The sequence below is a fragment of the Leucoraja erinacea genome, chromosome 7 (assembly GCF_028641065.1).
Source record: "Leucoraja erinacea ecotype New England chromosome 7, Leri_hhj_1, whole genome shotgun sequence".
Lineage (NCBI taxonomy): Eukaryota > Metazoa > Chordata > Chondrichthyes > Rajiformes > Rajidae > Leucoraja > Leucoraja erinaceus.
Window position 1 is genome coordinate 20,190,399 of NC_073383.1, and position 22,899 is coordinate 20,213,297.

Consider the following 22,899-nt stretch of genomic DNA (forward strand, 5'->3'; position numbering starts at 1 on the left):
GGTGTACAGCGTGAATTTCTATTTTGTTAAATCTTGCTTTTTTTATCATATAAATTTAAAAATATAATATGTCTTTTGAAAGTTGCTGGGATTCCGAAGAAACCAGTCGCTGAAGAAGTTAAGCCTGTATCTGTTCCACAAGTTGAGAAACCGGAACCAGAAGAAGGTAAAACAACACACCAAGAAAGTGGGGCAAAACTAAACTTCCACAGGCACACAAAACAGAGCACTGCTGAGCACCAATTATACAGATGGCTGATTTCACTCCTCGTTTTGTCTTCTTTTCAAAGATAGTTTTTACTCACATATTTCATACAAGCATTTCGCAGAGCAATTGCTTGACTCTTACTTTTGCTTTGTTTTTGTGCTTTTATGTGTTTAATTAACAATATTCTTTAATATGTTACTATCAGTTTTAATTAATTACCTCAATATTAATTGTCATTACATGTCTTCGAATATTAGTGGTATTTAAAAACTGTAATAATGTTTGAGAACTTTGACACAAAGCAAAGCTCCACCATAGCTTTGTCTTCTGCCAAATCTTTGCAAGGTAATCGTGTACCAAGTCAGGGATGTTGTGGAAGCTAGGCTACAGGTCTATGCTGATTGAGACCTATTCATCATTTGGACCTCCTAGTCCAACTCTCAGGTGCAGAGGGTCTGTGAGATCAGCCATCCACATCCAGAGCAGGTGAGTGCAGGTAGACAAGGATCCCACACATATATTATGTGACATGGATGAATATCCATGCTCTAGACTAAATCATTTCCCATTTTTTGCACTAATAATCAGCTTCCAGATCTAATGATCTTAATTTCAACATTAAAATCACAAGAATTATTTTGTAAATTCTGGATAGATTAACAATTTATCGGTAATGAATGAGAGTTCTGCACTGAGGTACAATGGTTACCAAGAATTGGATTAAAACTGTTCCAACCTTGTTTGACATTGGATCTGTGAGGGGTATATTTTTTCCATTCATTCTGTGCATTTTCAATGTGAAACACGGTTCCAGAAGTGAAGAGAAAATGTCTAACTTCAATTCTTCACATTTTTGTGTTGGATTTTCTAAATATTATGACGTTATAAGACAAGCCTGTTTTGTGAAAATTATTTTCAAATTTTAAAAACATTTCCAATTATAAATAATTATAATGTGTAGGAAATAACTGCAGGTGCTGGTTTAATCCAAAGATAGACACAAAAAGCTGGAGTAACTCAACGGGTCAGACATCACTCTAGAGAAAAAGAAGAGGTGACATTTTGGGCCAAGAAGGGTCTAGATTCAAAATGTCACCTCTTCCTGTCATAGGTGGTGTCTGACCCGCTGAGATACTCCAGCCTTTTGTACATAATTATAATGTTCTCTGAAATCTAGACGTCAGCTATTCCAGGTTGTACTAATCAATTTATTTTTCTATTTGTTTGTTTGTTTGTTTGTTTATTCTGTTGTCTATATTTGTTTGTTCATTCTTTTGCCTTTATTTGTTTATCTTACTAAATACTCAATTTGAAAATTAATGATATTTGAAGAGCCTAAAATTGTCAAGAAGAAGGCTGAACCTGCACTTATCACTGTTTCAAGAACAGCCCAACTCATTCCAGAAAAGGCAAAAAAAGGTACAGACACTTATCTGTGCTAAGAAAAAATGCTCTTTTGTCTACTCAGAACTTCACCAGTGCTTAGCTGGCTTGTAGAAATTATTCTTTTGTTTACATGTCAGTAATGTTTTGTAAATGTGCACTTTTGTTGTCTTAAAATGTTTATTACATTTCTACCTTTATCACAAACAATATAATAGCTGCTTGGAGATTTTTTTTCAGAATGTACTTATTGATTATATAAATCTCATCTCAAAGAACGCAATTAATGTATTCCAATGTGAAGGCCTAAGAAACAAATTGAATTAATCAACCTAATTAATTAATCATTTGGGAAAATGATTAGAACTAAAAATATACAAAATTAAGATATTGATTGGCAGAACAGACTTAAGTATCTATATGTCCTCTTCCATGCCTGTAGAATTTCTTGGCATTTTTAGAAATTTAGTGATGTTTATAGGTTTATAGGCAAAAAAATCATACTGTACTGCATTCTTAAAACATTATATTTTATTGAATTCTGCTAAATCAATTTTTAAAAATATATTCCAAAATATACTTTTATGATGCTTACTAATTTTTCATTTATCAGCTTTATCAAATTTTTATTAATGCTAAATAAGATTTTCTTTTTAAAAAGAATATGCAGTCTTTTTAAATGATTTAAAGACAGTTGAAAAAGCAGTTATATATATATATGTTGTGCTAATTGTTTTCTCTGTCTGTCATTTGGTGTAGCATATTTTCTGATTATGGGAAATATAGAATGAGAATGAAATAAAGATAGAAATGTATCCATTTGTGCACTATTTCACTTTGGAAATTCACTTCCATTATCTTCAAACTAAATTTCAAAAGCATTAAATGAGTAATATATTTTAAATTCTTCTTTGTGCACAACTAGTGCACAACACCAGTGATTTCTGCTGGTGATTAATGTGATTGAAAAATAGTAGTCTGTCTTGAAAAATTGGAAAGGCCTGCCTTGATACACGTGCTGCTTTGAACCTCAGAATTAAGTTGCATATTTCACTTTTTTTCCAAGTGAGGGGGGGGGGGGGGGGGGGGGGGGGGGGGGGGGGGTATGATAGTGGGGTGACAGAGGAATCTTCTCTTAATAACCTACCTCGGAACGTCACATCTTTGGATTGCTATTCTTTTAGTGCTACCAGTGCAATGCTGGGATGTTTGTCTTAATCTGTATATTTGTAGTCGTGTATTTTATGTCTACCCTGTTGGTCTTATTATTGTGTTATTGTGCTTCAAAAATGTCTTAGCACATTGTAAAAATGGAATACATGTACAGGTAAATGTATAAGTTTGAGAATTAACATACATTTTTTAAAGTAGATTTAAAGTAGGTAATGCCCCAAGCCACATTTCAAATGATTAATAAAAATAGCCATTGAGTCAAAAGAGACAATGTTTAATTTCAATAGAATTAAATTGAAAAGCAGATGACTATTGGTAGAGTTACGAAGAAACCGATAGACTGCACATTGAAATCCAGTGCATGGTTCCGCTTTAAAACAGGGTATCAAAGTTTCATAAACTAAAAGGATTGGAAGAATAATCGTGAAATTGGGAGGCTGCAACTGTTGGGAAAGACTTCAGAAAAATTCGATCATTATATTCCATATTTCTGAAGGGTTTGATAAGGTAGATTCTGGGAAAATATTTATATTTATATTAGTAAGAGAATCAAACACTATATGATATGAATATGAAATAGTCACAAGGGTTGTTAACATGGTTGGTAAATTAGTGGTGTAGTGGATTGATGCAGATGGGATTAGGAGAGGAAAAGGTTAAAATATGGATAGGCGTCATAATAGAGGTGTGAGCCAAATTACCTTTCAGTTTTGTGAATTCTATATAAATTTGCTCTTTCATTTTGGGAGATACATATATCATTGTTACTATTGTGTTTTGTTGTTAAAGATCTTGAATGTAGCTTAGATTAGTTTGATTAATGTCTAACCATGTCTTTAAATGTTTGAAGTTGCCAGAAAACCTATGCCTGAAAAAGTTACTCCAACCACCTTTGCAGAACACAAGATTATTTCAGTAAAAGGTACTGAAGTAACAGTTCCTTCATCTACATGATCATGCCACATGTGATACTGATAATAACCTCAATCTTTCATGGATTTCATTCAATAACTAGTGTATTCCATTTCCATGTTTTAACTCATTTCATCATGGTCTTTCCTGTTTCTTGCATTTTTATTGTTTTGGTGTTAGTCTTATCTGTGTGACGTTTTGTCTATTTTATATTTTTATGTCTTGATGTTTGTGTCCATTTTTATAAAAAAATAACCTCATTTTATGTGGTAAAGTTTGTTGGTCTTATATTCTTTCCACCCAATTTTTAAACTTTGAACTAAAATTATGAAACTTTTTCCTCAAACTCTCTGAAGCTTTCGAGAAAGGTTTACATGAAGAAAACTACAGAAGTTGACAAAATTACTTATTATGAAGAAATTATTGAGTCCAACAAAAGAATTCCATACAGAGGAACAAATCAGGTTGATGACATCATTTTACCCAAGGACAGTGTTGAGACCGATGAAGATATTTTAAGTGAGGAAATTATCAAAGTTGGTGAATCTGTTTTCTATGAGGAAAGTCCGGAGTCTGATGAATTGATTTTACTTGAAGAAACTATTCAGGTGGACAAGATCATGTTCCCTGAAGAAATAATTGAAACTGATGAGAAGATTTTACATGAAGCTGATGAGATAATTTTAACTGATGAAGTTGTTAAGTCCACAGAGAAGATTTTACGTGATGAAGTTGTTGAAGTTGAGAAGAAAATATTACCCAGTAGAATTATTGATGCTGATGAGAAGATTCCACGTGAAAAACGTACTGAAGTTGCACCTCCAGTGAAGAAGCAAATTATTACACAGAAAGGTATCAAATTATTTTATTTGAAGACTCTGTTTAAAAGCAGCTGCTGCATTTCACAATCAGTGGAAGTGAATAGGAAATGTTGAATGTTGATTTTTAAGGACGTTCCTTACAAGGCACGCAGCTTGTCGTAATAATTTTATGTCCAAGTTATCTAGTTGCCCTGGATCTCTTCTTTCTTGTCTTGATTTACATCTTATTGTTGACATTTATTATGGAGTACAAAAGTTTACAAGCTTAAGCATTTTAGGAATGCTTCACAAAATGAATCTGTTAATGGGATCAAAGTACAGGTTCTCCAATTATTACTGGATATAAGGTTTCTTACCATCCCTCAGTAAAATGTGGATGTTGGCTTACAAAGGCCAAAATTGGATTAACCAGAGAAAAATGTGTAGGAAGTTAGATTCTATAGTAATTATCTTATTTCTTGCCCAAACAAGCTTATAATGATTGATGTAGATTTTTGGAGGATTTTTCATAGGCCACATTATTATAGATATATTTGCTATTTTTTAGCCATTATCTTTGCCTGTGCATGAATATTAAAACTATATAAATAATTAACACTCAATTGTTCCTTTTAAAATTTTCATTGCACGATTAAGAAATGGTCATTCAACTGACCTTTATTAACAATGTTCCAAAATTACTTTTATAACTGAGTATAGGACATGTCCAGTTACTTGGAGTTAATATTGTTCGTGATTTAGATCATATGGATAAAAACTAAACATTTGAACAATAATATGTTTTGAAGTGACTACAGTTGCCGAGAAGATTGAACCTAAAGCTGATTTAGTAACTGCTCCAGTGAAACAAGATTTGGAACCAGAGGAAGGTATACAAATGAGTGCCACTCATCATCTTGTATCATGTGAAAAATCCATCCAACATTCTACATTTCATCATATTTCCTCATTTGCTGTTGTTCATGCTTCTTTCAATTCATCATTTCATTGCTGAATTAATGCTGCTTGTTCTTCTTAATTTTTCATGAACTTAACTGTCCCTCATTTTCATTTTACCACCAGGAGATATTTTTGCAATCTAATTAGTAATAAAATGTAATCATAACTGAAAATATTAATTGATAATTTTGAAATTCAATCTATGTGATTGCTTCTTTGAAAATGTCAGGATGTTAGTTATCGGAGATATTTAATCAGGTGTATGACTTTAATGTGATTTAAATAGAAGGAAAATGAAACAGAATTATAATGTCATCCAATGGGATCCATACATTTTTTTTAATGTTATTATTAATAGGAGGATTCCATTTCACATAATACTGAATTTTAAGATTTGACTTTCAGGTTAATAAAATTGTTTTTTATTTTCAAAATGACAGAAACTGAAGAAGTGCCTATTACTACACTTCCTATCGGTGCACCAGGACCAGTCAAGAGAACTCTTAAAGGTACAATTTCTCAAACCTTATTGTATTTAAACTTAAAAATATTCAACATATACAATCTTTGTTCAATTTTGTGTGTAAAACTAAAATTATATAGATTTCCCCTGGATCCTAAATGTTGTGTACTAGTCTATCAAATTGTCTCTTCAGTCCATTGAAGTAGTTACAATTTATGTAACTTGTCTTGTGATTCTTTCTGTTAATGTGTTCATTTTGAAATGTTGTTGACTATGGAGCGATTTCATGGTCTGTTTTTATTTGGTGAACCAGTGTGGTTTGGAGACTGTTTTGATGTTAGACTATTCTTTTAGGAGATTGCAAAATTCTTTGTTAATTTGTCACTAAATTGAATATGAAACCTTTGTAGCCGCAGAACAACCCAAGTCATCTTTGAAACTAAAACCTGCAGTGCATATTCCAAAAGAAATAGAAGAAAGAGAAATTTCAATTTTGAAGAAACGTAGTAAGATTCCAGAGAAAGAGAAAGATGAAGAAGCAAGATTGCTACATATAGAAGATGGCAAAGACGTAGGGTTAAAACTCAGGAGGTCTACTGAAAGCCCTAAAGAATTTGAAGCTGATGAATGTTATACCTTGCCAAAAACAACAGGTTTCATTTTACAAGAGATAGAAATAAAAAGAGAAGTAATTGTACAGGTGGTTGATGAGATTCATAAAATAGACAAAGATAAAGGGGAAATCTCCATTGTAAAAGATGAAGCTTTGAAAATATTACCAAAAATAATGAGTAAGGTAGCACTGAAGGAAGTGGATAAAGAACCAGTTGCACCATCTAAGAAACTCGATTATGTTTCCAGACAAGAGGAAAAAGCAGATAAGGTACAATTCAAAAAGTTTGAGATAACTCCTAAAAAAGAAGCTTTAAAAGAAAAACATGGTGTGTCAAAGAAACTGAATGAAATATGCATTGATGAAAAAGAAACAGGCGAACAAATGATAGTGGAAAAGGTTGATGTTCCTAAAGCTGGAAAAAATGAAGAGAAATCCATGTTTGTAACTAGATCGGAAGCAGCTTCCGTAAAGATAGGAGATAGGGGGAAAAAATTAATAAGGCAGGCTGAAGTTCCTGATACAGAGAAGGAGAGGACCCCACCATTGACAAAGCCTAGTAAATTTTTTGTAGAAAAGGAAGAAGACGAAAAGCATGAGACATTGAAAATAAGTAGAACACTTCCTCAGCCTGTTGGGGAGAAAACAGAAACGCCTAATCTCACAAAAATTGGTATTCCCAAAATAAGAAGTGAACCATCTCCTAAAAAAGAAATATTGAAAGATATAGATTTTTTTCCAATTGAGGGAGTACCCAGGGAGATTGTTTTAGAAACACCTGCATCAAAACGAGTACCTGAATTCACTGCAGAAGAAATTGGTGTTCCTAAGACATTTCCCTGTGAAGAAAAAGATGATGAAATTCCTTTAAGAATTAGTGAAGGGAAATTTCCTATTACAAAAGAAGAACGAGAAATGGTCCGCCAGAAAGATATTCGTTCAAGAGGAAAATCATTAGGTGAAAAAGAACCACAAAAGATTGACAAATTGACAAAAAAGCTTACAGCAGATTATAAAGATGAACAATCAGTTGCAGATACTAAAATTGACAAAAATAAAAAAACAGTTTTACAGGAACAGGAGGAACTGCAGGATCGTTTAGAGCTGAAGAAAGTCCCATCAAAAAATATTCTGGTTGAAGAAAAGCTACAGAAAAAACCGGTGAAGAAAGTATTGACCCCAAGAGATACACCTGATATTCCACACCTTAAAACTGGAAAGGAAAATGTCCCAGTGTCGGAAGCAGAGAAAGATCATATTGAAATAAAGAAGATCTCTTCAAAAGGTGTTGCTGTGGAAGAAAAGCCACAGAAAATACCAATGAAGAAAGTACTGACACCCAGAGATACGTCTGATAGTGTACATTATAAAACTGGAAAGGAAAAAATTCCCGTTTTGAAAGATCAAGATCATATAGAATTTAAAAAGGTTCCCTCAAGGGAAGCTGCAGCAGAAGAAAAAACGCATCAAATACCAATCAAGAAAGTACTGACTCCCAGGGACTTGTCAGATACAGTACATTATAAATCTGTAAAGGGAAAAACTCCAGTGCCAGAAGCTGAGAAAGATCATATTGAAATTAAGAAGGTATCTTCGAAAGGTGTTGCTGTGGAAGAAAAGCATCACAAAATACCAATGAAGAAAGTACTGACTCCCAGAGATTTGCCTGATACAGTACATCAAAAAACTGGAAAGGAACATTTTTTAAAAGATGAAGGTCGTATAGAATTGAAGAAGGTTCCCTCAAAGGAAGCTGCGGCAGAAGAAAAGCCACAGAAAATACCAATGAAGAAAGTACAACCTCCCAGGGATTTGTCTGATACAGTACAATATAAAACTGGAAAGAGAAAAACTCCAGTTTTGGAAGATCAAAAAGATCATCTAGAATTGAAGAAGGTTCCCTCAAGGGAAGTTGCAGCTGAAGAAAAGCCACAGCAAATTCCTGTAAAGAAAATATTCACTCCCAGAGATGCCGCACATCTTAAAGCTGACAAAGAGAGTCCTACAGATAAAGAGCAGGAGATAGTACCGATTAAAAAAAACTTCCGTCTGAGAGAATATCATCATCAGAAGACTATGAAATAGAATCAGAAGAAATGTCAATAGAGGAATTACAGGGCAAAGAAGACTGGGAATGGGAATTAACTGAAGAGGAGGAAGGTGGCTCATCAGCTGATTGGGAGTATGAAGATGATGAAGAATTGCATGAAGGTGCAGTTGAGACTCCTTCAAAGCCTTACAGACGACGAGGTGAGAGGACTGCTGCACACCCACCAAACTGATTTTTCATATCTTGTGCTTTGAAAAATGGATAAATGTTCCTTTATGTTGTGTGTGTTCATCTTTGTTAAACGTATTTGTTTCTCCTGGCAATTCGAGTTGTGTTTATGTGCATGATGTATTGTGGCTGTCATGTTAAATGTAAATTCATGTCTGTGGCTTATGTTTTGTCCACATAGTCTGATGGCTCCCAAGAATAAATTGTCTTAAATGGCTTTAATGTTGCTATTAACAGGATTATGAATTAATTAAATCATTTCATTATATTTTGTAAGGCAAAGACCGATTACCATTCAAATCATATGGTTTTATATTTCTCTCATTCTAACCAAATACATCTTTTTCATGTTAATTCTCCTCTGGTTGCATGAATACGCCTTCGTTTAGTATATTAAAAAAATGAAAGTATCATTTTTTATTATTTTTTGTGTGGCATTTATAATTTCATACGTAATATATGTAATATATATTATATATGATATATTTTGCATTTAAATGCAATACACTTTTTTAGCCTCATCATTTTACGCTCTAATTATGAGAGAAAATTTACAATTATTGACTTGTGAGACAGTAATGATGCACTGATAATTATGTTACAATCTCACTACAGATGCTAAGGCACCAGTTGAAGAAGCCAGCAAGGGTAGAGGCTTATTACGAGGTGAGATGGGCTAAGTTGCACTTAGTCACAATAAGAATACATGCCTGATTGTAAACATTCATATTTGTATCTCATGCACCACAAAACATCAAGTGCACATACTGTATTTGCAATACTGATTCAAAGTACAATATCGATAAATTCTAATGCTTTTCTGGGCACCCTATTTACATTTCATTTACATTCGAGTAAACAAAATTAATTACTCTGCTATATTAATGTTATTTTAAGAATTTAATGTCAAACCATTTGTTTGACCTTCCACTGACAAAGTGGCTGAGCAAACTGAATAGCAACTTGTTTAATTTTGCATGTACTGCCCCCCTATAACATGCCTGCAGCTCCATAACGTAACATGTGGAACGCAACTAACCCAATTTACTTGAGCATAAGTAATGTATTTGCGTACAGCTGCTGTATATCTTTTGCAACTAAGGTTGATGGGGGAAGATTTTACCTAAAAGTAAGCAAAAAATTAATAGTATAATCCATGCTCATAATTAGATTGATAGTGAAATATTATATTTGGTACTTTAATGCATGTGTCTTCCTCTTAATATGTGGAAAATGCAATGTTTTGGACTATACACAATTGTTACTATTCAAGATTACTCGGTAATATCTGAATCCATGATTGCAAATCTATTCAAGCTGAAATTATAATGGATGTGTGTGATTCAAATCTTGCCATCTGAAATCATTATCGCATGATGGAATGCATAGACTTTGAAGGGTGAGCTTGGTCCCATGTTAGCTAGTCCATTTCATTGCTCAGCTTACATCGTCATTGAATTTATCAACTGAAAGTGACACATTGCATCCAAATGTTAGGTTCAAATAAAATCCACTTCATAAGCATGCAAAAAAACCCAATAAAATCCACTTCATAAGCATGCAAAAAAACCCAATAAAATCCATTATATTTATATTCAACTCTGAATTTTAGCGAGAAAGACACCATCACCTGGAGACGGAGACAAGAAGCCACTTAAACCAGGTGGAGGGAGGCCACCTTCAGAGGAACCGCCATTTGCAGGGTTCCAACTTAAAGCAGTCCCGCTGAAATTTGTCAAAGAGTTACAAGATATAGTGCTGGACGAAGCGGAGTCAGTAGGCGCCTCTGCTCTATTCGAATGCCTGATTTCACCATCAACAGCATTAACAACTTGGATGAAGGATGGGAGCACTATAAGAGAAGGTCCAAAACACAAATTCACCTCTGATGGCAAGGATAGAAAGTTGAATATCATTGATGTTCAGCTTTCAGATATGGGTGAATATACCTGCGTAGGCCACCTCGGCAAGCAAGAAAAGACGTCCACAGCAAAGCTAATTGTCAAAGGTATTTTTCATTCCTGCATGACACAAGCCAAAAACAAGGCTGTTCATTATGTTATAAAAGTTGCAGTTTAAGAATCCTGCTGAAATTGTTATTAAGCAAATCTTGTTACATACTTTTCCTCATTGTTTCATTCATTAGTAAGTCTATGCAGTCAAAATTATTAAGCTTGAAGGATTAGTCATTACAAAAGGCTTTTGAAGACATTGCACATTTTTTGATATTTTTCTATTTTCCTAACTATGTTAGAATCACCAGTGGCCTTCTTTAAAACATTGGAAGAAGAAACCACTATCTTCAAAGGACAGCCCCTATATATGACCTGTGAGCTGACTAAAGACAAACCTGTGGTTTGGAAGAAGGATGGTGTACCAATTGATGACACACAGACAAGATATGCAATTAGTGTCATCGGGCTACAGCGCTCCATTACTGTCACAAGTTCTGACTTTGAAGATGCTGGAGTGTACTCAGTTGAGACTGCAAACATAAGTTGTGCAGAAAAAGTTAATGTGCAAGGTTAGTAGAGTTGGATAAAAACAAATGCAGAGCTGCTGGATAACTCAGCCAGATGGATGATTATAAGACCATAAAACATAGTAGCTGAATTAGGCCATTCAGCCCATTGAGTCTACTCCACCATTCAGACATAGCTGATCTATTTTTCCCTTTCAACCGCATTCTCGTGCCTTCTCCCTGTAACCTTTGACACCCTTACCAATCAGAAATCTATCAATCTCTGCTTGAAAAACACCCAATGACTTGGCCTCTACAGCTGTCTATGGCAATTAATCCCACAGATTCACCACCCTCTAGCTAAAGAAATTCCTCCTTTCATATAACTAAGCAATAGGAAATAAGCAATTTGAGAGCTAATTTCTATTTGTTTTTTTTTAATCTTCCAGAGATTGTCAGGAAATGGTTTGTAAAACCTGTTCGGGATCAACGTGTCAAGCAAAAGGGAACTGCTGTTTTTGAATGTGAAATTGCAAAAGACACACCAAATATCAAATGGTTCAAAGGTGATCAGGAGATTCCAATGGAACCCAATGACAAAATTGAAATTAAGAAAGTGGGTAAAATTCTTACTCTCATTGTGAAGAATGCAGATCCAGATGATATTGGTGAATACACAGTGGAAGTGGAAGGACAAGCCTCTTCAGCTAATCTGATAGTTGATGGTAAGTCTTCTGTTACGTGCAGAAATATAAATATAAAAATATATTCGCTCTTCCATTACTGGTTTTATCCATGTTAATAATAATTGTAGGTTCCAAATATTTAATTCATTTTGCCATAGTTTTTGATCAATATTGTAAATCTCACTTGTTTTTACATGGTTGGTATAGTTAACATTAATTAAACATCTCTAACTACTTTTGAGAAGGTAGAAATGAGCTACCAGCTTGAACCAGTGGATTATCACTTGTCAAAACAAGGAACACGAGCTATGCCTATGTTTCATCTGATACAACGACATGCCCAGGGTTCCCAATTTAATTGTGAGACACCTAGAATCAATCATTTCTAAATGTATTCCATTGGTGGTGTGTTTCTCACATTGTTGTTGAATTAGAAATGTTGTTGGCAGCACAGTTTTCAACAAGAAACATTAACAATAATGGCTATTGTTTCTATGGGTTTTAACTTCAATCTCTAATTCATTAATATTCCTTCATGATCCTTAGGTCCCTATTCAGAGAGGACACAGTGTCATTCTCAGTAGCCCCTTCTGTGTTTAAAACAAGGTCAAGCACTTATACAATTTGCATAACTCTGTTGCTAGCATGTTACTTGTTGAGACATTGAAATTTATAGGTACAAGTATGGAGCCCTGTAATAGTCCATTGTTGAACATCTGGGATGAGCTGACTTTGTCACTTGGGTAAATACACAGTGGCCTTTCACTCATCATCATCTATTGAAGTCGTGTTTGGAGACAGGCGATGATCCTTACGAGTTTCAGCATCAGGTCTCTATCCAGACTCTATCCTCACAGCTGATGACGAGGTCTAAAGGCTGCACTGGTCTTGTGCTGCTTCAGCTGTTTGAAATGAAACAAGTCCTACAGATCTGTCGTGAGTCATTGGAGATGTACAGTGTAACAAATGCTACTGCTTCTGTAGCTGCGCCCCGGATGGAATTCAGCAGCAGAACCCAGTCTTATTGTGATGACCCTGCATCAGATCTGACCTGCAGTATGGGGATGAAGAGATTTTTATTTAATTATTTTGCTTTAAACAATGAAATTTAATCAAATGTAAAATTGTTGAATTAATTTTTGTGTTTTGGGGGATGTCAAAGTTTCACTCCAGCAATATCTCGGAGAGGCGTCTGCACAGCATTATCTGAAGCTTAGTTATGTTAAGACCGTGCAACATCTTTTACCATTTGCTTCAATCAAGCATTAACACAGCTGTGGTTGCCACATATATTCAGACTCCACCTGCTCTGTACATTTAATCTCCTGCATTTAGTTATCTGTCCTGATATCCCCTAATACAGCTTGGTGATGATTCTGTAAGTCGGGAACTCATGAAAATGTTTTACATTTTGTGGTCTGATATTAGCTTTCTACTTTAATGAAGAAAAAATATATTTTATGTACTTATAGAACGAGAGATAGACATACTTACAGAACTACAAAGTGTGGAGGTGTATGAGAAAGAAACAGCGACCTTTGAAACAGAGATTTCTCAGGATGTTCCAGTTGAGTGGAAGCTGAAGGGAGAGATTCTGCGCCCATCACCTGTAAGCCTTTCTCCAAATCCTCAAACATTATTGTGAAAAATGTTAATTTGAGGGCATAGTCCGCTTATCAAAACAATAAATTATGATCTTTATTTTACAGACTTGTGAAATGAAATCAGATGGGAATAAACGCTTTTTGATCCTTCATGAAGTCAAACTAGATCAAGCTGGTGAAGTTGTCTTCAAGGCACGCAATGCAACATCCATTGCTCATTTGAGAGTAAAAGGTAACCAACGATAGCTGTTGATCTCAAAGTTTTCTTTGTGATTGGACTGACCAGTTTGTTTTCCTTAATTTAACTTTAACTAATAATATGTTCACAGAAATAGAAGTTGACTTTGCGACACCATTGAAAGACGTGACTGTTCCAGAGAAACGTCAGGCAAGGTTTGAGTGTGTACTTAACAAGGAGGTTCCCAAAATTATGTGGATGAAAGGCAGTGACATACTTAAGAGTGGTGAAAAGTATGATTTAGTCACAGATGGAAAGAAGCAGATTCTTGTTATCAATAAATCAACATTTGATGATGAAGGAGATTATTCTGCTGAAATTGAAGGCAAGAAATCAACTGCAAAACTGACTGTGACAGGTACATTTTGTCTTCTAACATAGTTATACTGTAACTCGATTGAATGTGCCTGTAACATCTAATTGAAATATTTCTACATTTCTGTATGTTAAACCTGAATGACAAATGTTTGTGAAACCTAGTAGCTTTCACTGACTCAGGATTTCTTAAGGTGCATAGACAACAGGTGCAGGAGTAGGCCATTCGGCCCTTCGTGCCAGAACCGCCATTCATTTGATCATGTCTGATCATCCACAATCAGTACCCCATTCCTGCCTTCTCCCCATATTCCTTGACTCTGCTATCTTTAAGAACTCTCTCTTGAAAGCATCCAGAGAATCGGCCTCCACTGCCTTCTGAGAGTTCCACAGATTCACAACTATCTGTGTGAAAAGGTTTTTCCTCATCTCCGTTCTAAATGGCCTACCCCTTATTCTTAAACTGTGGCCCCTGGTTCTGGATTCCCCCAACATCGGGAACATGTTTCCTGCCTCCAGCGTGTACAATCCCTTAATAATCTTATATGTTTCAATAAGATCCCCTCTCTTCCTTCCAGTGTAAATAAATTCCAGTGTATACAAGCCCAGTCGCTCCATTCTTTCAACAGATGACTATCCCGCCATCCTGGGAATTAACCTCGTGATGCTACGCTGCGCTCCCTCAATAGCAAGAATATCCTACCTCAAATTTGGAGACCAAAACTGCACACAATATACCAGGTGTGGTCTCACCAGGGCCCTGTACAACTGCAGAAGGACCTCTTTGTTCCTAAGCTCAACTCCTCCTGTTATGAAGTTCCAGCATGCCATTAGCTTTCTTCACTGCCTGTTGTACCTGCATGCTTACTTTCAGTGATTGAAATACTTTTTTAAAGTAGAGTCATAGAAGTAACATAGAGAAAACACAATATTCCCATTAATTGTTATAAATTTATAACCATAAACTAAGTTAATGGTAATCAAGGAGAAAAATGTTGGCCATGAAAAAACTCCCTGCACTGAAGTGCTTGTTTCAGTTTTGTAGTGCTCAGAGGATAGAACAATGAACGTAAGCTGACAAGTAAAACTAGCAAAACAGACACAAATTGCTGAACAGGGAGTATCTCTGGAGAGAAGGAATGGGTGACATTTCGGTCGAGACCCTTCTTCTGTCCCGCTGAGTTACTCAAGCATTTTGTGTCTGCCTTTGGTGTAAACCAGCATCTGCAGTTCCATCATACACAACCTAGCAAAATATGTGGAAACATCGAGCCGCAGCTATGGAAAGAGAAACCAAATTAATGTTTAAGATGAAAAAATGTTTTTAAATAACTGGCAAGGTTTTTTTTTGAGGAGATGAGGAGTAATTTCTTTAGCAGAGAGTGTGGTGAATCTGTGCAACTTATTTCCACTTATGGCTGTGGTGGCCAAGTCATTTTGTATTTTTAAAAGAGCGATTAGTAGATTCTTGATTAGTAAGGGTTCAATGGTTATGGAGAGAAGGCAGGAGAACGAGGCTGAGAGAGAAAGATAGATCAGCCATGATTAAATGATGGAGTAGACTAGAAGGGCTCAATGGCCTAATTATGCTCCTATGTCTTATGGTCTTATGGATAGTAAAGAAAACAAGTTTGTTTTCAGTTGCAGAGTCCTGGAACACAGTTATTATAGAGATAGGTTAAGGAGGAACAGTGTCTCATTTTCCATGTAGGAATGTGTGGTTGGCTAGCTGCACTGTGGCTGAAAGGAAGGCACTACAGAGAGTTATTAAAACAGCACAGAGCATCACAAACGCTCAACTGCCCTCCCTGGATGACATTTACAGGGACCGATGTTTACGCCGGGCCACAAACATCAAACAGGACATCCCACCCAGCCAACCACCTTTTCACTCTGCTGCCCTCTGGGAGGCGATACAGGTCTCTGAAGGCCCGCACTTGTAGATTAATTAACAGTTTCTACCCATGTGCCATAAAAGAACTAAACTCAGATAGACAACACGGTGGGCAACACAACATAATTCATGGTGCAATATAATGCGCAATTTAAAAAAATATATTTCTATTATCTATTTATTAATTTCATTTACTGATCTTGCCGGTACATTAGAGTCAATGGTTGATTTTGTTTTTGTTCTTTTAATCTTTTATCCCGTGTCTTCTATGTAGACCACTGAAGGAGATGCAATGAAATTTCGTTGTCCAGTTGTTGTGCAATGACAATAAACGTATTTGATTTGATTTGATTTGATGTAGGAATGTTGGAGCCTGGACTCAACATTGAATCCTAAACATATTTATTTCCTCAAACTCTGCCCTCCCATCACAATCCTAGCGGCATACAATCAGAGATATTCCCTTTCTCTTATTTATTTTCCCCCTATCTTTTCTGCAAAACAAAACTAGCTTGGTTTCTCTTTTGCCCGGTCCTGACACGGAGTCTATGACCTAAGTATTAGCTCGGTTTGTTATTCCATGCATGCTGCCTTACCAGTTGGGTAGTTCCAACGTTTTCTGTTTTATATTTCAGATTTTCAGCATCTGCAGTTTTTGCCCCATCGGTTCATGTACCTTTCAAGATTTTGATTTGAATTGAATAATTAATTATTTGATCTTAAACTACTGTAATATAAATGCTCGTTATGACTTTATACTTCAGGTATGCGATTGAAGTTCATTACACCACTGAAAGATCAGACAGTCAAAGAAGGCAACTCGGCTCACTTTGAAATTGAACTCTCACATGAAAATCTCCCAGTGACTTGGTACAAGAATGAAATCAAGATTCATCCAAGCAGAATTAATTTGATTACCAGTGATGGGAAGAAGCACACGTTAGAAATTAAAGAAGTAACTCGTGATGATACATGTCAGATACGGGCAGAGGTTGCCCAGCTCTCCACGAAATGTCATCTGAATGTCATAGGTGAGGATTGAGTCAAGCGATTGTTTTGAATTCTGCTGTTAATTAATGTGTTCAGATCTTAGCATAATGGTGAGGATAAAATATTAAAAAATATTTTAAAAAATAAATATGTTGTTGATGGTCAATGGGAAGTCTTAACAATGTACATTCTATTAAAGAAACAATCTTTCTTCAGGCAAAATAGTAACTTTTTCTTTGATCCACAGATGCTGACCCATATTTCACTGTGAAACTACAAGATTATACTGCTGTAGAGAGAGATGACATCAGTCTTGAATGTGAACTCAGCAAAGAAGTGCCAGTTAAATGGCTAAAGGAGGGCAATGAAATCAAAGCATCAAAAACAATTTCAATGAAAGTTATTGGGAAACGCTGTATTTTGACAATCAAAAGAGTTGACAATAAGGACAAGGGTGAATATGAATGTGACTGTGGAACTGACAAGACAAAAGCTTCTGTCAACATTGAAGGTATATACTTTATGAATGAGTATGTATAGATATCTCATTATCAGTTTTTTTCTAAATGTGCACCTTAAACAACAATTTTTATCACTAATGTGATTACAGCTCGTATCATCAAGGTGGTACGCCCATTGCATGGTCTAGAAATCTTCGAAGATGAAACAGCCCGCTTTGAAGTGGAGATTTCAGAAACTGATGTGCATCTCCAGTGGAAGCTGAACGGAGAAACTTTGCTCATGTCACCTGTACGTTGTTTTCTTTATTTGGTTTGAACTTAATTGTTCCTTTCTCTTTCGGAATAATTCTGCGAGAATAATTTTTGCTCAGAATTGTGCTAGTTAATTTTAATTACATACATATATATATAATATAGATATGTATTTGAGGTGGAAATGATTGCACAATTTTTAATATAAAATATTGACATCCAAATATGCCTTTACTTTATTTACAGCAATGCGAGATTGTTGAGGATGGCAAAAAACACATTCTGACTCTTTACAATTGCAAACTAAGTGATTCTGGAGAAATTTCTTTCCAGGCTGCAAATGCTAAATCTGCAGCAAATTTGAAAGTCAAAGGTAATTTGTAATTCACTTGAAAATGCTGCAAATATTTATCTTTTGGTGTGTTTTAGCAAATGTAGTTTCAGCTTGTATATTCTTAGCAATGGCATGAATGATTTCAGCATTTAACATAAACGGTCTAATTTTTTCAATTTCCTGCATCTCCCTCCAGAAATTCCACTCACCTTCATTGTACCACTTGATGATGTGAAAGTATATGAGAAAGATGAAGCAAAGTTTGAATGTGAAGTGTCCAGAGAGGCTAAGACTTTCCGTTGGTTAAAAGGAAGTGAGGAAATTAAACCTAATGATAAATTTGAAATGTTAATAGAAGGGATGAAGCATATGTTAGTAGTTAAAGAAGCTGCATTTGACGATGAAGGAAAATACATGTTCGAAGCAGAGGATAAGAGGACAAGTGGCAAACTAATTATCCAAGGTAAGTAAAAGGACCAAAACTGTAATGTCTCCAGTTAAAGCTATTTTCTTATTAATGTAGAATTAAATTCAAATCATTAATTTTTCACAGGTATACGACTTGAATTCAACAAACCTCTCGAAGACCAGACTGTAAAGGAACGTGAAACTGCAGAATTTGTAGCTGAGCTTTCGCATGAAAGCATTCAGGTTGCATGGTACAAAAATGACATCCGTCTACATCCAAGTCGATCAGTGACAATGAAAGATGAGCTTAAGATCCATTCCATCACATTCAAGGATGTGACCATTGATGATACTTCTCTCATCAAAATTGAAGCAATGGACAAATGTTCAGAGGCTAAACTTACAGTCCTTGGTAAATGATATGTATTTAAACACACAAGTTATTTGTTAATTAGGCTCTGAACTAGAATGCTTTATTTAATCTTCACTGCTTCTAACTTGATTCACTTTTTGATTTTCACAGAGGGTGACCCATACTTTATCAGTAAACTACAAAATTATACAGCTGTAGAAAAAGATGAAGTTGTCTTCCAGTGTGAAGTCAGTAAATCTGCTGCTCCAGTTAAATGGTTTAAGGATGGAAAAGAACTGATTCTTTCAAAGAATATTCAGATAAAAACAGATGGTCGGAAACGAATATTGATCATGAAACGAGCTATGAAGAATGATCAGGGGCAATATTCTTGTGACTGTGGCTCTGATAACACATCAGCCAATCTAAACATCGAAGGTAAAAATTGCTGCATACCATTGTAAAGCCTATTATTCAGTGTCTTTTGGAGTTGTTTACGGATAGCACTCAGAACCATGAAGAAAATAAATAATGGTATTTTAAACACATGTGGGTGAAATGATTGATTTCATTTTTTTGCGTTTCAGAGCGTGATATTAAGATATTGCGTCCACTGTACAGTGTTGAAGTCACAGAAACAGAAATTGCACGTTTTGAGACTGAAATTTCTGAAGATGATGTACATGGCAATTGGAAGCTGAAGGAGGAGAAATTGCGTCCTACTGCTGTAAGTTTTAATATTAGCAATTGGTGAAGTTTTGCAGAGATGCAAGAGTTGCCGATGCTGGAAATAGTTTTTTATTGAAGTTTTACCTTCTTGTATTCCTTCCTTAACACTTTGACTTTGTTTAATTCCAATTCAGGACTGTGAAATTAAAAAGGAAAGCACAAAACATTTTCTTATACTCTACAACGTGCAAATGGATCAAGCGGGTGAAGTTGAATTCCAGGCTGCTAATGCCAAAACCAGTGCTCATTTGAGGGTCAAAGGTAGATATGTGATTAACGTTAATTCATCATTACTGTTACTAGTCAAGAAAAACTGCACTTGATATTTACGATTTCCCAACATTATGTTTGCCTTTTACTAATGAATATTCATAGTGACCTGAACTTAATGAACAGCTGCAAGCCTCCCACCTAAAACCAACCGATATTTTTGTGGTTAAAGTTGCAGGTTTGCATATGGACGTCACGTATATACTAGGCCTGCATTTTTGAAAATGGCAGTTAGAAGCTGGTCACAGTTATTTAATTATTTCTGGTGTTAATTTAGGCACTAGGCCTTAAAGCAACAATGATAATAACTCTGATGTGCACCAGGGGCGGAAGACCGGGGGGGGGGGGGGGGGGGGGGGGGGGGGGGCAGAGGGGACACGTCCCCCCCCATGTTTTGAGAGGTGGGGGACATCCCACCCAAGTTTTTGTCATCCGGATTTTAAAATCTCCGCTTTCTGCGAGACAGTGGAGTTGGGACCACTGATCGAGGGGCGCTGATTGGACGAGAGAGATGTCGGTCAGCAGGCAATGGGGGTGGGACATGATGATTCAGCGCGATCATTGGAGGAGGGAGGAGTGGGGGTGGTGGGACTGAGGATAGAGTGCGGTGTTTGGTGATTGGGGGAGGGAGACGTGGCACAGACCTGCGCCGCATCTCCAGCCAGGATCAATCCCGGCCGGATCTCCGGCACTGTTCCGTCCCCACCCGAGTGCCCCCCCCCCCCCCCCACGGGTGGCCAGAGAGGTCGGGAGTGAGACGCGAGCTGTACCCCCAGGCCCACAGCCAGCGCAGAGAAGCAGCGCTAAACCCAGCTCAACTGTGCCTGTCCCACCAGGTTAACCTGCCTGGGCTTGCGGGAAATATGGCCAGCGTGGAGAAGCAGCGCTGGTATCCCGTCAGTCCAGTCAGGGCTTGTAGGTTAACCCGGCGAGACAGGCAGAGTTGAGCTGCATTTAGCGCTGGGTTGAGCCTCCGAAGCCTCACGCATGTGTGTGTGAGTGTGCTCATGCGCGCGTGGCCGCCAAAAAATGGTGTCCCCCCGTCCCCTCCATATTTTGATAGCGAGTTCCGTGCCTGTGTGCTTCAGACTTGCTGCTGGTTGTGTTGTTTTGCAGGGTATGGAATGTGCACTATAGGGTTTAAATTCAGTTTGTTCATATAGATAATTAAAGGGTTGTAGTCTGCTGAAAACAAAATTAAAGGGACTGTTCATCTGAAGCTAAGAGATATAAAATGTCTTTTTCATCTAAAGCTCGAGAGATCAGCTTACTCCGGCCCCTCAAGGATGTGACTGTAACTGCTGGACATTCGGCATCTTTCGATTGTGAACTATCCTATGAAGGAATTGAAGTCCAATGGTTCTTGAAGAACAAGTTACTTGAGCCCAGTGACAGAGTATGTTGATAAATATTTTATATTGTCACTTTTGTGTTTGCATAATCCATTGTAATATAATAAACCAAGTTCCTCTCTGGTTATTTTGAATCACTTAAATACTTAAGTGCAGCAATTAAAATGTTATGTTGACTTTTTGACTCATTGGAAAGTGTTTTGGAAAATTTTGGAAAATGGAATCAGTAAAATTTTATTCATCCTCTCATGCTTCCCCTAATCCAATAAGATCATATAATTCAGCGACTAAGCCTTTTGAGATTGTGAACACTACTTCCAACCATCTGAACCAAGGGAATCATCATCTCTCCATCTACCAGTCAGGCCCAAAAAGACTTCTATACATTTCAATAATGTTCTCTTATTCTTGTTTTGCACATAAAACCACGATGTCTATACCTCTAAAGATCATTTAATGTGAAAGGTAATAATTGAAAACCTCGTCAAAAAGCACTTGGCTCTTGTTGTCAACAGCTTATACAGTAATATACTTAAATTATTTTACAAAAATATAAAGGCACTGACATTTTTCTGCAAAACAAGGTCCTTCCATCAAATAGAATTAAACATATTTTTCCACTTAATTCCATAGTTTCTGTTTAAATTAATTCACATCCACAGAAAATAAAAGAAGGAAATCTGTTATACAATACTAAAATGAAATTACTTCGTGATCTAACTCTATTTTTGTTTATCTTAATCATGGTGTTTATGGTTTACAGAAACATTACCAGAGCCATCATTTTGAGATTAAATGTACTTATGTAATTTGCTATCTTTATATAAATGATTTAATATATACCACTTCAATCTACAAATTTTGTTCAGAGTTAGGTGCCCTGTAAAACTATATTTGTACTGATCTGAAATTTGACAGCATTGAAATATAAATGTAGCATGGAAACAAACGAGCGTTTGACTGCACTGGGCCTATATTCGCTGGAGTTTAGAAGAATGAGGGGGGAACTCGTTGAAACGTACGGAATAGTGAAAGGCTTGGATAGATTGGATGTGGAGAGGATGTTTCCACTAGTGGGAGAGTGTAGGTCTGGAGGTCAAAGCATCAGAATTAAATAACCTTTTTTTAGGAAGGAGATGAGGAGGATGACTGACCTTTGGTGTCTTTCCTCACAGTGGGAAACTTTGATTCCGCTGTGTGGGGATGTTTATGTTAAAGTCTAACATGTGCAGTGTTCTTTTTTAATTGTATGACTATAATGTAACCCAAACTTCACTGTACCAATTGATGCATGTGACAATAAATGTCTCTTGAACTCTCTTGAACACTTGAGGAGGAATTTCTTTAGACAGAGGGTGGCGAATCTGTGGAATTATTTGCCACATGCAAACTCAGTGGATATATTGAAGGCAGAGATAGATAGATTCTCGATTAGTACGGGTGTCAGAGGTTATGAGGAGAAGGCAGGAGAATGGGGATAGGAAGGAGAGATAGATCAGCCATGATTGAATGGCGGAGTGGATTTCATTGGTCGAATGGCCTAATTCTACTCCAATCACTTATGACCTTATGATCTTATGAGGAGCAAGAGATTAATTTTTGAAACACCTGAAGTGCAGGGTATAGACAGTTTGACAACAAATAGCATTCACATACATATACCACTAGGGCAAAGACATTACTGTTTGTTGTTCAAATCGTAATAATCTTAATGAAACCTCAGAATAACATTTAAGCAAGGATCATTAAAATCAGTACTGTCC

General features: G+C 36.3%; 1 protein-coding gene across 1 annotated transcript in view; it reads left to right on the forward strand.

The window, feature by feature from the left end:
- Positions 1 to 22,899, forward strand: part of ttn.1 (titin, tandem duplicate 1) — a 323,332-nt gene that overhangs the window by 191,681 nt on the left and 108,752 nt on the right. The window contains 26 exon segments of the mRNA XM_055637723.1: positions 83 to 166; positions 1,541 to 1,627; positions 3,615 to 3,686; positions 4,033 to 4,058; positions 4,060 to 4,528; positions 5,286 to 5,366; positions 5,877 to 5,945; positions 6,310 to 8,546; positions 8,549 to 8,762; positions 9,406 to 9,456; positions 10,403 to 10,798; positions 11,045 to 11,314; positions 11,701 to 11,976; positions 13,410 to 13,546; positions 13,647 to 13,773; positions 13,871 to 14,137; positions 16,753 to 17,019; positions 17,226 to 17,489; positions 17,589 to 17,728; positions 17,938 to 18,064; positions 18,222 to 18,488; positions 18,579 to 18,845; positions 18,957 to 19,223; positions 19,373 to 19,512; positions 19,649 to 19,775; positions 21,038 to 21,180. Of these exon segments, the coding sequence (XP_055493698.1) occupies positions 83 to 166; positions 1,541 to 1,627; positions 3,615 to 3,686; positions 4,033 to 4,058; positions 4,060 to 4,528; positions 5,286 to 5,366; positions 5,877 to 5,945; positions 6,310 to 8,546; positions 8,549 to 8,762; positions 9,406 to 9,456; positions 10,403 to 10,798; positions 11,045 to 11,314; positions 11,701 to 11,976; positions 13,410 to 13,546; positions 13,647 to 13,773; positions 13,871 to 14,137; positions 16,753 to 17,019; positions 17,226 to 17,489; positions 17,589 to 17,728; positions 17,938 to 18,064; positions 18,222 to 18,488; positions 18,579 to 18,845; positions 18,957 to 19,223; positions 19,373 to 19,512; positions 19,649 to 19,775; positions 21,038 to 21,180 (6,872 nt within the window).